Here is a 14,440-nt window from a genome sequence, read left to right on the forward strand (position 1 = left end):
TTCGTAGGTTCTGTCCGCACCTAGAGACAGAACCTACGAGAGACACCAAGGAAAGCTAAATAACAGATTGACAACCAAGCCGTCAACAGTTGACCCACTAGGCTACCGCCCTGTCAAAATCTTTATTTAGGCCCCGCGCTGACCTACGCAAATTGTCCCCACATAACTGTCTAACTGTCTGCATCAGTTAGCTGAAATTCTCATAGACGGCATAGCCCGTATTAGTATTATAGCTCGTAAACCGTAGAACGAACTTGCATTGGTCTCTTTGTGTGTGCTGTGTTCCTCTCGCCTACAGTGAGCCAGTATGTTCCGGTCGTCCAGTCCCGCAGTCCACTGGGACAACCTCGAGACATGGCTGAGAGCCATGACAACCACCTTCCTGCCCAAGGACGCCGGTGACTCAGAGCCCCCGAGCCAAGAGCAGCTGGACGCCAACTTGGACAAGCTGATGGCCCACGATCCGACCCAGAGCTACAACTACAAAGACTGGGCCAAGATTATCAGCAGCCTTGCCCACACCCTAGTCGCCCAGGCACGACTCAGCGAAAGGAGCAGCATAGGCCTGGAGCAAGAAGCAGCGACGCTAAAGCTTCAAGCTGAGGAGGCCCGGAGGAACCAGGCCCAAACCCAGAGTCGTCTAGATCAGCTACTCCTCGAGACTGAGGACCAGATTGAGGAAGTGGATGAAACAGACCCAGAGCTACAAAAGGAAGTGGAAAGACTTCAAACTGCCCTGTCTGATCTTCATCTAGACACAGACCGAAGAGAGCAGTCAGAGAAAGAAACCAGAGAGGAACTCAACAAGAAACTCCGACAAGGTGAAGCTCTCCTTGCAAGAGCAGAGACTGAACTAAAAGAAAGAGACGCTAAAGCCAAGGCCTGTAAAAAACATTTACGAGCGGCCCGAACTGAAATCCATGAACTTATTCAGCACAGAGACAATCTAATATACGAACTTGACATTGTTCACAGAGAGATGAAACCCTCGTATAGACTGCAGAGTGACCGGGAAGGGGAAACGCACACCACAGAGTTTCCCCTGACCAGCCAGTCCGCACCTTTCAGCCAAGAACCCAGAGCTGAAAAGGGGGGCGAAAGCCCACTGTTCAAGACATCACCAGCCAGCCCACAAGAACCCCCGTCAGCAGCAAGGGGGGGAGAGCCCTTCCAGAGAACCTCTCCCCCTCCAGTCACACAGGTCACCAGAGCCAGACTGGCAGGTCACAGAGTTCACGGGAACTCCCACAGCCAGCCATGAAGACACAGCCTCAGCACCAAATGGAGGTTCGAACTCGCTACCCTGCACCTTCCAGCTTACCAAAGACTATGAAAAGCCAATGAACACTATGAGAAACCACCTCTCATACCCCTCCAACCACCCACGCACGCCGTCTGAACCAACCAATAACCGGTGCCCCAGACAACTGCAGTTCACCAAGCACATGCTGCGTGCACGGGACAACATTCTGTGTTATGCACCTGGTGACATCACTGCGCCAAGGCTTGTGGTGCCACAGTGCAAAAGGGGGGTCATGCCAGTGTATGCCCATGACGCACCATGTGCTGCACACCGCAGCACCAGAACACCGAAAGCAAGTGGCATACCGGCGTCCTCGAAGCGAAAAGACTGTCCTAGCCAACCAAGGACGACACTCGCTGAGATCTTTCCTCCCTTTCTCTCTCTCTCTCCCCTTTGTGTTAACCAGGATGCTGCTGTGGATCGCCATCCTGTGCCTCCAGCCAACCAGAGGACAGCCGCAATCGGACATCATCTCATCAGGTCCGGCATCAGGCATCGTCCTGAGGGAACAACCGGGACTCCTGATCACCAACTGCAGGACCCACACCCAGAAAGTGTATGTTCGACTCGACCCCCGCAACGTCTACAGAGCACATAACCCCAGCGCAGTAGCCCAATACAGCTGGGCCAGTGCCCGATGAACAGAGGACTCCCTCACTCATGCTGAGGCCTATGTCGAGCACATGCTCAACCAACTTGAGAAAATGACTGTCACACAAGCGGAGTTAGGTGGACACAACCGCCGCTCCAAACGGTTCCTGGGAGCTTTGGTCGGAGCCGCTGCTGCCGTTGGAACTCTGTTTAACATTGGCATGTCCAGTTTCAACGCAGTGAACCTAGCCACCGTGAGGCGTCATGTGGCTGAAATTCAAACGGAGATCCCACAGCTAAAAGAGCAACTCACAACACAGAGTGCATCCCTGCAGACCATCGGCAAGACATTGAAGGGAACTGTGGTAATTCTCAACACCCACAGCGTTCTGCTGAACCAGACAGTGAACTCCATGAAACAGCTGTTCACTGTCTTCCAGAATGACTTTGCTCAAACTCAATTGGTCACAGCCCTGATGACAGACATGCTGCGGGAGGTGAGCTCCTCCATTGACAGCCTAGCCATGGGTACCTGATACCCTTAAGCCTTGTGAAAACCGTGCTGGCTTCCGCCATCACCACGCCAACTGACCCTCTACAAATACACCTGGGTAGCGCCTATTCCACTCTACGTCGACCCCGAGCAGAGGGAAGTGGGTTTTTCTCCTGAACCTACCCATCATATAGTCAATGTCGGATTTTGGAAAAGCAACACTCACATCAAGCTACGCACTCCGGACGTGGTGGCCTACCACGACAGCAACACACAGCTGTACCTGGCCCTGAACCTGTACATGTGCACCTTGACCAAAGACATTCATTATCTCTGCCCTAGCAAACCTTTCCTCAGAGACAACACTGACGGAATCTGCGGTCTGCAGCCTATGATCCAAGACACACGCTGGCCTGCTGAGGCCAAACCTTGCACTCAAGTCACCGAGACACAAGCAGAGATTGTAGGCGACAGGTGGCTCGTTAACACTCCTGTGCGCACAGCTACACTCACCTACGACCAACATGACACTGCCAACCGTGTCACCTTGCTCAACCAGAGCATGTGGATTCAAGTACCGAAAGGTGCCATCTTCCACCTGGATGACCTGGCATTGTACCATCTTCCAAGCAAAGAGTACGAATCAGAACTGGAAATCCCATCCGTCTTCTCCAGAACTACAATTTCAACCTAACTCCAGAACTGGAATTGTGGGTTGCAAAAGGGGGGTCCCAGCTAATTGACATTGCTCCTATCGACACAGCCCTCCAAGCTTTGTCTCGACTGCCCATCTTGACTACCTCACCTGTTGTCCAATCCTGGACTGCAGCTGACACTGTGCTGTGTATCTCTACGGTAATCAACTACACGCTGACACTGGGCTTGGCCTTCCTCCTGTACAGGAGGCTCAACGAGATGCGAACATCTACAGCCAAACTCACGAAAGCCGTGTCTGGAGGTTTCCGACGGAACCCCCGGAAAGAGGGTACCACGCCAGAGACCGCTTTGAACCACATCGAGCTGAGTCCTCAGCCCTAATGACCACCTGCTACACGACCATCATGATTCACCTGCCATCCGCCCATTGTAATGATTGTCGTCCGATGATGTCCACACAGGGACTTCATCCGACAAAAAGGGGGACTGTAGGGTATCTGGACTGTGTCAGTTGGGACTCATTCAATTCTACATGTAAAAAAGCTTTTAACATTTGACTCGCATCTAGTAATTCACCAGCGAGCGCCAGAAAGTCTGTTCCTAATGGCGTTCATTGACACTTTCATGGCAAACGTGAGTTAAAACAAAACACCCATAAAACCAGCGATGAGCCAGCTTCACACAGACATTATCATCTCAAAACCTTCCCCCTTTCCGGCAAGAAGGAATTCCAGACCCCCCCGTTGTGTGCTCCACACACACACGTAAAGTCAGAAGACACACACACACACATACACAGACTTTTCATGAACTTTCTCATATAAAGACATTACTAAGATATATTTGATATATTTTATGATTATTTATTTATTTTTTCAAGGTTGAACATGGTCCACATGTACGACCACAAATAACTTTGTACAAGACCAGGGTTTGCTTGTAAAATAAATAATAATAAAAATAAATAAATAAATGAATAAAGTAAAAATATGTATAGTAGATGAATAAATGAATAAATTAGGGGGTGGATTAACAACACTAGCACAGCACCAGGATTTCCACTGCTCCTCCTAGATAACATTCAGAGGCAATCAGTACAGGTGGCCTATTGAGTTATCATATGAGATAGCTTTGTAACGAATTCCGTCCAGGCCTTAAAGCTGAAGTCGGCAAGTCTGGCAGATTGAGTGGACTTAGGCAAAATTTTGAATGTTTACAACTCTCATGGCCCTCCCCCACTATCAACAAATACCCTCTCACCGTGACCGAGTTCATGCTCGTCAGTACGTGTGCACCAGATTTTCAGTGAACGCGCCCGTCTCATCAGCATCCATCAACACCATGGATTATTTGGAGGTATGCTGTCCTGGCTAATCTAATAGATTGCAATTGCTAACATCATTTATACTCTAAATGAGCTTACTTGATTTTCCGCCATCACTCTTCGTTACTGCGCGAACTTCAGGCGTGTACATGTGATTGTTGTAACGTGCGCGAGGGGTGGCGTGTGCCCGTTCTGTGATTGACAGTCAGATCTCACACCCCCCTGCGCTGATTGGACACGATGATCCGGGAGCTGTGGATTTTTGCAAAACAAATAACACGCTCCAGGTGGAGTTAGAAGCTTGGGGTTTTTTTCTAAAACCACTTTATTTATGTTGTTCTGTCGGATTATAGTGTCGATTTCACTGAATATGATCAAAAAAATGTTGCCGACGGCAGCTTTAAGTGTTTTTGGTTTGGCTTTGTTAATTCTCGCTGTAGTGAGTTCTAATAGTGCAATGTACTTAATTTCTATGAGCCACAATTTGGCTGCTGGAATTGTAGGCTCATGCCAAATCTTGAAGATTATCTTTTTGGCTGCAGTTAGAGCAGTGTGAAGAATCCTTCGCTGACTAACAGTCAGATCAAGATCCGCATCATCATTCAACAAACAGAGACTGTTTAAGAGGGTGCTTAAGAATTACCTTATCACATAGTTCTGTCACAACTTGAAATACCCCATCCCAAAAGTTACCAATACGTTGCCATTCATAAAACATGTGCACATAAGTACCCACAGTATTTGAATTACAGAGTGAGCTGAAGGGGGTAGGCAATCGCTTCATTTTGTGCAAGATATTTGGAGTAGCGTAAGCCCTATGAATTAGTTTATAGTGTATTAACTGATGGGCAAGATTTTTTGACATTGTTGGAATAGTGTCCCATATCCAGTCCCAATTTAGTTTGCAAGAAGCCAATTCCTTTGGTACGAAATTCCTTTGGTGGTAAATTGGGAGCTTTCCACAGCCGTGCTTGAGCAGTCTGTTGTAAATGATTAACACTGCTCCTCGTGCCTGTGAAAAGTTCACACAGTCCATTAGGGGGTGAGGGTCCAAGTTACAGTTCCACGGTACTCCATAAGCATGCATAGCGCTTCTCAACCTTAAATACAGAAAATAGGAATGTCCAGGAAGATTATAACACTCTTTCAGATCTTGAAAGGACCTTAAGCCCTGATTATTGAATATATCACCAAGAGTATATACACCTTGATCCGACCATGGCTTAAAAACAAAGGGTCTGTTGTCGGATTGCAAATTATGATTATGCCAGATCGGCGACTCAGATGTGAATTTAGATGAACTTCCCATGAATTTGCACACCTCGTGCCAGATTTTAAGAGAGTTGTACACAATTGTATTCCCAAACCTTAGGACTTTTTTTGGTAAACCTGTGAATAGAATATCCTGGAGCCGATGCGGAAGCACAGCTGATGCTTCCACTTCCCGCCAGACGATCTGTGAGCCAACCTGTAACCAAATCTTAAGAGAGCGCAGCTGACATGCCCAAAAGTACCATTTTAAGTTCGGAAGTGACAAGCCTCCTTTGTCAGATCTTCTCTGCAATGTTGAGAGTTTAATTCTTGGTTAAAAATAGAGTTTAAAAATAACGTCCCATCTCTGTAAATCTTGTTTGATAGTAGTAAATAAAGAACTATAATTTTCTTTAGAGATAGTCTGCATTGATGGAAAGATCTGAATTCCCAGATATTTAAATGTCTTACTAATTGGTATCGAGGAGGATGCTAATGCAGTATTTGTTGACGCAGACAAGGGCATTAATACAGATTTTCCCCAATTAATTTTGTAGCCACTTATGACGCTAAAATCATTAAATATTTTAAGACACTGAGGTAGATAAGAGGAGGTATTAGACATGTAGAGTAGGATATCATCCGCGAAAAGAGAGATAACATGCCTGGAGTCGCCAACAATAATCGGGGAAATAATATGGTCCTGCCGAATTGCCTGCGCTAAGGGCTCTAATGAAATTGCAAATAACAAGGCCAACAAAAGGCAACCCTGTCTAGTGCCTCTATTCAAAGGGATTGCATCCGAACAGCACAAACCTGTTGAGACCCGCGCAGAAGAGTTAACATAGACGGTCTGAATCATATGTATAAAACGAGGGCCAAATCCAAAACGGGTTAAGGCAGACCATAAAAATGTCCACTCGACCCGCTCAAAGGCTTTCTCAGCGTCTAGCGAGAGGATAGCACGTTGCTCATTAACCGGGTCGGGTAAGTCGATAATGTTCAAAAGGCGTCGCACGTTATTCGTTGCAAAACGTTCCTTAAGAAATCCTGTCTGGTCGTGGGCGATTAGGAAGCTGGCGACTGTTTCCAAACGACGGGCTAGAACCTTAGCATATAACTTGACATCCGTACCAATTAGTGAAATCGGCCTGTAGCTAGAGCAACATAGGGGGTCTTTCCCTTTTTTCAGAAACAGAGAAATAAGAGCGGTGTTCTGATCTCTATGAAAACAACCTGTGTCAATAGCAAAATTTATGGAGGCATGGAGGAATGGTCCAATCAGATCCCATATCGCCAGATACAGCTCCGGGGGTAAACCATCCAGACCAGGGGCCTTACCCTTATTCATAACCTCTAAAGCCTCCTTCAATTCTTTTAATTCTATTGGAGAATCAAGAAAAGCACATTGCTGCTCACTTAATTTAGGTAGATCTAAATTTAACAGGAAATCAATGACAGGTTGTTCATTCACTCCCACCTCAGATCTATATAGATGCTCATAAAATTCCTTGAATATCCTGTTTACCTCACCCGGAGCTGTATGAAGAACATCTGCATTATCCTTAATGGCAGTAATTGAGGCCAAGGCCTCACTGCGTTTCTGCCTTAAAGCCATAAGTTTGCCTGGCCGCTCTCCATTAAAGTTGTAGTTTTGTTTGGTACGGTGTATTAAAAATTCAACCCTTTTTAGTAAAATCGCCTTGTAGTCAGTTTTTAAATTCCCCAGGATTCTGCTTTTCTTTTCCGTAAAAGTTTTTTTAAGATCCATGTCTACACATTTAATCTGAGCCTCCAGATGAGTTAATTGTTTTACTCTGGATTTATTTACATAGGAGGCAAAACAAATACAGTTTCCTCTCAAAAAACACTTGGTTGTTTCCCATAGGATTTGTGGATTAGTAGATGAGCTCGAATTTTCTTTGAGAAACAGATAATTTAGAACGTAGCTGTTTTACAAAATTTTCATTTTGCAAAAAAGTTGTATTCATACGCCACCTTTTGGAGCTTAAGGTAATTATCGGAGGGGATAGATTACAAATCACAGCGGAGTGATCCGAAATCAGAATGGGTAGAATATCAATATGGTTTACGCCTTGGGTAAGGGATTTAGAAATCAGAATGTAATCTAACCTCGAAAATGATTTGTGGCGTGCTGAATAAAAAGTATAATATCTACAGCTCTCATTCTTCACTCTCCATATATCACATAAGTCGTTATCAGCAATGAGCTCGTTTAACGACTGCGAAGCCTGATCGCCATGAACAGAGACAAGGGATCTATCGATTAAGGGGTCACAAACTGGATTAGCATATTCCTACGACCAAGTTGTAGTCGACAAAGTTAAGGAGAACTTTGGTAAGAGATGGAAAAAAATCTACATCATAATTATTAGGGGAGTATACTGAGAAGAGAACCATTTTTTAATTATTCCATGAACCTGACGCATAAGTAAACCGCCCGTTTTCATCCCCTCCCGTTTTCTCTATTAGGAATGGGAATTTTCTGTTCTGAAGGATAATAACTCCTCTTGAGGCACTATTATGTGATGAGGACGCTACCAATTTAAAATGTCTATTCTGAAAACGGGTAGCATCAGAAGCCTTGAGCTGGGATTCTTGTATTAGGGCAATGTCAGCTCGTTTGCGATGCAGATAATCTAGGCATTTGGATCTTTTTATGGGAGAATTTAGACCATTGGCATTCCACGATATCACATTAAAGTCCCTCATTCTGTCACGATATAATTATACATGAGACACATAGTATACGAAACGCATCGATAAGAATTTCACCCCCATGAAACACATAGGCTAAATAGTACGACAAAATGGCAAACCCTGGTATTTCTAACATTATAATGGTCTCTCTCTCACTCTCTCCCTGTTTCTTTCACTTTCAGTTTCTTTCAGTGTCTTTTTGCTGTTTTATTGTTTGTATATACATTTATTCCATGTCTACGTAGTTTTCATTTTATTAAATACATTATTCATTGGATTGACTGTCTCGTGCACATTTCAAAGTCCCTTTAATGTTGTGATCAAAGCTACGTGCTTTACAAATTTATTGATTCTTAAAATGGTATTGTTATAGAACAGTAAAGTTAATCCTTGTGGCCAAAGGAATAGCTTCTCTTGAAAGTCTATAAAGGAGGATAATTTTGTGAGGTTTGATGGAGATCGAATGATCAGGTTTGCTGGACAAGCAGATGATTCGATCATAAATTAATCCCCTTAAAGAGTATCCTGACAATCGATCTATTTTAGACAATTGACATATCAATATTTAATTATAATTCTTGTGATTGATTATTGATAGTACAATTGTGCATTCAATCGTTCATACAGAACATTGGCAACTTATTCCCTTACGGGTAATTTTATAATTTGTAGGTGATTCCCGATCATGTTTCATGATTAGTTATTAAAATTATATTCCCTGTAATAGAGCTAATCCCGAGATTCCCTACACACGCCTCGGCTCCTTTTTCTTGAATTCAGATGCCGCTCACTCCTCAGGTCGCTCTGTGTGTGTCTTGTTAATGGTGTAATTGTCGTTGTCTACATTAAGTGCTATTGATGGTTGTTCTGTGCTTTTAATAGGTCTCCTATCTGTAATAAAATGTATATATTTTTTGTAGCCACGTCTCCTGCCACTTTACTGTGAACGAACCTGTGTTGCTTTAAATCAGAAATTCCCTTTATTGTCCCTGTCAAGATTCCAGGGTGGTGTAGTCGCTAGCTGATCACCTTAAACCCTCCGTCACCGTGTATCGCCGCAAGAGCATATGGCGTAATTTAGATATATTTTTAAGATGGAAAAATGCGGTTTTACAGATACTAGACACATGACTTTCAAATTAAAGATTGGTATCAAAGAGCACACCCAGGTTCCTAACTGACGACGAAGACTTAACAGAGCAGCCATCAAGTGTTAGACAGTATTCTAGGTTATTACGTGAGGACATTTTTTGTCCAATAATTAGAATCTCTGTTTTTTCAGAATTTAGTAGTAGGAAATTACTAGTCATCCAATTTTTTATATCAGCTATGCATTCCGTTAATTTTGTGAATTGGTAAGAGAGTTGAATAGATAGTACTATAAAATATACTACTACGTACTATTGTACATACTACAATAGAGTTTTAGAAATGCAGTCCTGGAACTGCAGCCACTGGAATTGCAGTATCATGCTACTCATCTTGGCAAATTATAGAAAACTAAACCTTTTAGTTTACAAAAAACTTTAACATCATAGCATTTTGTTATGATGAAAAACACAATAAAAATGTATCAAAGTATTGATAAGGCAAAACATATATTGCCCCAGTGAGGCTATTAAATCTAGTTGAAATCAAGTTTATAGGAATTTTAACACATTACCCATAATTATGCAGTCTACTGGTTTAAACTTTACTATTAGTGGCTCTGAAAGCAAGCCTGAAGTGTTACGCTAAGATAAGTGATCATTGTGTGTGGGTGTGGAGGGCAGCTGATTGGTAGATACTCACGTTGAAGGCTGGGTGTCTCCCTCCTGCCCTAACAGCACATTAAGATAAGCTCCTATAGCACAAACACCCACAACTACAGAACTGAATGTTCACTTCACTGGCTGCTCCAATGCCCGAAAACACTTTCATGGCCAAGCAGAAAAGCCTGTAAGTGCTGTATCTATTCATTGTAATTTCTCTCTCTCTCTCTCTCTCTCTCTCTCTCTCTCTCTCTCTCTCTCTCTCTCTCTCTCTCTCTCTCTCTCTCTCTCTCTCTCTCTCTCTCTCTCTCTCTCTCTCTCTCTCTCTCTCTCTCTCTCTCTCTCTCTCTCTCTCTCTCTCTTTTAATTATATTTTATTTTGAAATGTACTGCTTTTAAACAGTTTAGAGGAAAACAGGGGTGCTGAAGGCAAGAAGAAGAAGACAAAGAAACACAAGGACCAAACATGGGCTAAAGAGGGGCCACAGGACCCTTTCGAAATGGTAACTAATAGTCTGTCTGTGTGTATATTTTTTATGAGATGCATGAGTATATTTACCTGTTTCAAATAATTTCAAATTTGTTTCAAGCTGGACTCTCTTCCTGAGGAGAAGCAACAGGAGATTCAAAAAGCCCTGCACCTGTTTTCTTTTGGTCAGGGGCCTCCAAGAAGTCTACTGGAGGCTCATAAGCACACATACCGCTTTTGGGATACCCAGCCAGTCCCTAAGATAGGTATGATGGACAGTGCACAGCTAGAAACAACTTTACCTGTGTGCATCTCTACAAATGGCATTCATTCTCTTTTAGATGAGGAAGTGACATCATATGGACCGATTAAGTCAGAGATGCCCAGCGTTCGAGAAGAGTCGTATTCACTGCCACAGGAATTCATTTGGGACACGCTCGACCTGGACAATCAGGAACAGGTGAGAGAAAGGACTTTTTGAACTAATACAGTCCCAAAATTATTTATTGAACAGAAGTGAACAAAAATGTCATTGAAATCCAAGGATGGACTAAAATATCGATGCCTTGATGAAATATTACTCTAATAAAATGTTAAGTACTCTTTTTAATTTTCTAATGTAGTAAAAAAAAAAAAAAAAAACGTAAAGTACCGAAAGTAATTAAATGATAAGGACTACCCTTGTCAAAACACTTACTAATTATTCATTATTAATATTATATTATCTCTGTAATTATTACAGAAGTAATATACTTTAAAAGAATATAGTATGCAAACTGAATGTTTTCGGACACTGATTGCAGGTTATTTAAAATTAAAGGAAAATGTATTAGTTTAAATTTATACTCAGTGCAGTTAGTTGAAATTAAGAGTGCTTTTTTGACCCACTTAAAGGGTTAGTTCACCCAAAAATGAAAATTCTATCAGTAATTACTCACCCTCATGTTGTTCCAACCCCGTAAGACTTCGGTTCATCTTCATTTTTGGGTGAACTAACCCTTTAAGAAGAACTTTAGTACACTTTTATATGTAATTTCATAATTACTTGGTGTCTTTGAAATATGGTGACAGTATATTACCGAATGAGGTGACAAGTATTTAAAGTAAAATGTTTAATTTGACCTTTTTTTTTTAAGTAAAAGTGTTAAGTGTCTTAAGTGTTTTAAGAAACATATGAAAGTGTAGGCCTATAAGTACAAGTAAGTGGCCATTTATTCTGCAAGTACAGCTTTTTTTTTTTTTTTTTTTATATACTCTTAAGATTTTAAGAGAATTGTAAGTGCACATTCAATATAATTAAGAACATTTATTTTTTACAAGGGTACTGTTATGTTTTTGCTCTTTGGTATACTCCATCCTCCTGCTCAAAATACCTGTTTTAAGAGAAAGCAGTCTGATGACACCGTCGCACAGATAGGATAAAGCTTAAATAGATTTTTTCATTTCTGCTTTCCATTTTTCGCATTTCTGCCCATGCACCAGTTGGGAACTACAGAACCTGTAGTAAAAGACAAACGATTATCTTTATCTTCAACCCTGTAACTAGTTTCCTCCTTATGTTTCTCTATGTAATTGTAGCTGAGAGAACTTTGTGATTTGCTGAATGAAAACTACACAGAGGAGGATGACAACACACTTCGTCTGCACTACTCTCCACAGTTCTTGCTCTGGTGTGTTTGATCTCTTAATAGTTACATCAATATGATCACAAACAACTGATCATGTCTCTATGTTTTTGCATTTATTGCAGGGCTCTATGCCCCCCTGGAGGGCAATCACAGTGGCACTGTGGAGTCAGAGTAAACTCCAGTCAAAAACTAGTGGGATTCATAAATGCCATTCCTGCTACTATGAAAGTATTTGACACGTAAGTGAAGATTTTTTTTCAGTTGTTTAAAATTATTTAAATAATTTTGGTTGATACAAATGACAAAGATGCTCCACAGAGAGCTAAAGATGGTGGAAGTGAACTTCCTTTGCGTGCACAAAAAACTTCGCTCAAAAAGAGTGGCACCAGTCCTAATCAAGGAGATCACCAGACGTGTCCATCAGGAGGGTATATCTCAAGCAGTCTACAGCACCAGTGCGGTCCTACCAAAGCCTATTGCAACCTGCAGGTATAGAAATTGTCAGGATATTTCTCTTACTCTCCCAGACCACCGCTGCTGTTTTATTTGTGGTATTGTTAAAAACCAAATTCTGTTATTCTTTATGGTTGCTAAAAGGTACTGGCACAGATCGCTGAACCCACGCAAGCTGATTGAGCTGAATTTCTTCTCTCTCACTCGTAACATGACCCTGCAGCGTGCCCTCAAGCTAAATCGGCTTCCTGAGGTCAGACTGCCCTACTGAGTCCCTAATTTTTCCTGCAATAAGTTTAAATTCTGATAGTCACTGAGTTTTGATTTATTATGTCAGTGAGTATTTTTTTAAGTAGTTAATTGTTTTACAATGTTATGGAATTATTTGAAATTAATTTCTCTATAAGGTAGGTGTAAACAGTGATTAACAAGAATAGAAGTATCAATATCTTTCCAAAAATCATAGTAATCCCAAACTGTCTGAATTTTTTTTTTTTTAAACATTTGCAGCTAGTTTAGAGCAGTGGATCTCAAACCTTTTGACTTTGAACAATATTTTTTACAGGTTTATTTCATTTTAAGTTCATATTGGTTCGTTTCCAAAATAAATAAATAAATATAGTGGCATTGTCTTTGTTTGGAGTCCTTTTGAAGATGTGAGAGAAAGTATGTACATCTTTTAACTATACTAATAATCTCTCTCCTTATTTTCTATCACAACAGACAACAAAAACTACTGGCCTTCGCCCCATGACTGCGCAGGATGTTCTAGTGGTTCAGGCCCTTCTGAGAGAACATCTAAAGGCTTTTCATCTCTCTCCTGTTATGACCCTGGAGGATGTTGAACACTGGCTTCTGCCTCAAGATGGTGTGATTGACACATATGTTGTGGAGGTCAGTATGATGACAGGGACCTTTCCATTCTCATTCAGACATCTACGGTAGCTGTCATGTGCTGCATTAATGCCACTCATATGTCTGTATGCAGAGCATGACCGGTACAGTAACTGACATGGTGAGTTTCTACACTCTTCCCTCTACGGCTCTGAACCACCCTGTGCATAAAGGCCTGAAAGCAGCCTGTGTTCTCTACTGCATCAGTAAAGCCACCCCGCTGCTGCAGCTAATGGGGGACACCCTTATAATCTGTAAAGCAGTAAGTCAAAGGGCATATCAACACAATACAGCTGAATATATCGATTGTGCCTCGTATGAAGATATTTACTGCCCATCTGTCACATCCAAACTACCCTGACCTATGGAGTCATTATGCTGCTTTTAATTGTATAGCTTGTTATGGTCTCATGACTTATTATGCTGTCCATTTGTCTGTTCAGAGGGGGTTTGATGTGTTCTCTGCAATGGATGTAATGGATAATAAAGCTTTTTTGGAGCCACTTAAGTTCAGAATGGGAGAGGTACACAAGCAGTATTACCTCTTCAACTGGAGATGCCCTGAAATATCCTCTGACAAGGTAATCAAACATTCTGTGATAGTTTAAATTTCTTTTCGTTCTTTTGAAGGTTTGAAGGAAAAGTGATAGATTTAATTAACTAATACTGTGTATTCTATGTTTCAGGTGGGTGTTGTGCTGAAGTAATGGCATTTTGCGCCACAAATGTGCAGTGAAATGACATAAGCACAAAACTCAAATAGCACACTTTTCTCAATATATGAATAAATCCTCATTTCTCAATCTGAAATTTGCATCCATGTGTTTATTTAATGAACAAGCATTGAAAACGTTGCCAATAAAGATATGTAATGCTTATTTGGATTTTACAAAATTATCTTTAAA

At 41.8% G+C, this 14,440-nt stretch overlaps 1 protein-coding gene across 1 annotated transcript; it reads left to right on the forward strand.

The window, feature by feature from the left end:
- Window positions 1-10,477: 10,477 nt before the first annotated feature.
- Window positions 10,478-14,345, forward strand: LOC130089661 (glycylpeptide N-tetradecanoyltransferase 1-like; the record flags this gene model as incomplete). Its single annotated transcript, XM_056257152.1, has 11 exons — window positions 10,478-10,594; window positions 10,682-10,826; window positions 10,902-11,020; window positions 12,139-12,230; window positions 12,311-12,427; window positions 12,507-12,677; window positions 12,786-12,894; window positions 13,365-13,535; window positions 13,630-13,797; window positions 13,979-14,116; window positions 14,222-14,345. Coding segments are annotated over 11 exons (1,368 nt in total), but the record flags the coding sequence as incomplete, so codon positions are not given.
- Window positions 14,346-14,440: the final 95 nt, after the last annotated feature.

The sequence above is a fragment of the Rhinichthys klamathensis genome, unplaced genomic scaffold (assembly GCF_029890125.1).
Source record: "Rhinichthys klamathensis goyatoka isolate OS25496 unplaced genomic scaffold, OSU_Roscu_1.1 h1tg000001l_1, whole genome shotgun sequence".
In the NCBI taxonomy this organism is placed as follows: Eukaryota; Metazoa; Chordata; class Actinopteri; order Cypriniformes; family Leuciscidae; genus Rhinichthys; species Rhinichthys klamathensis.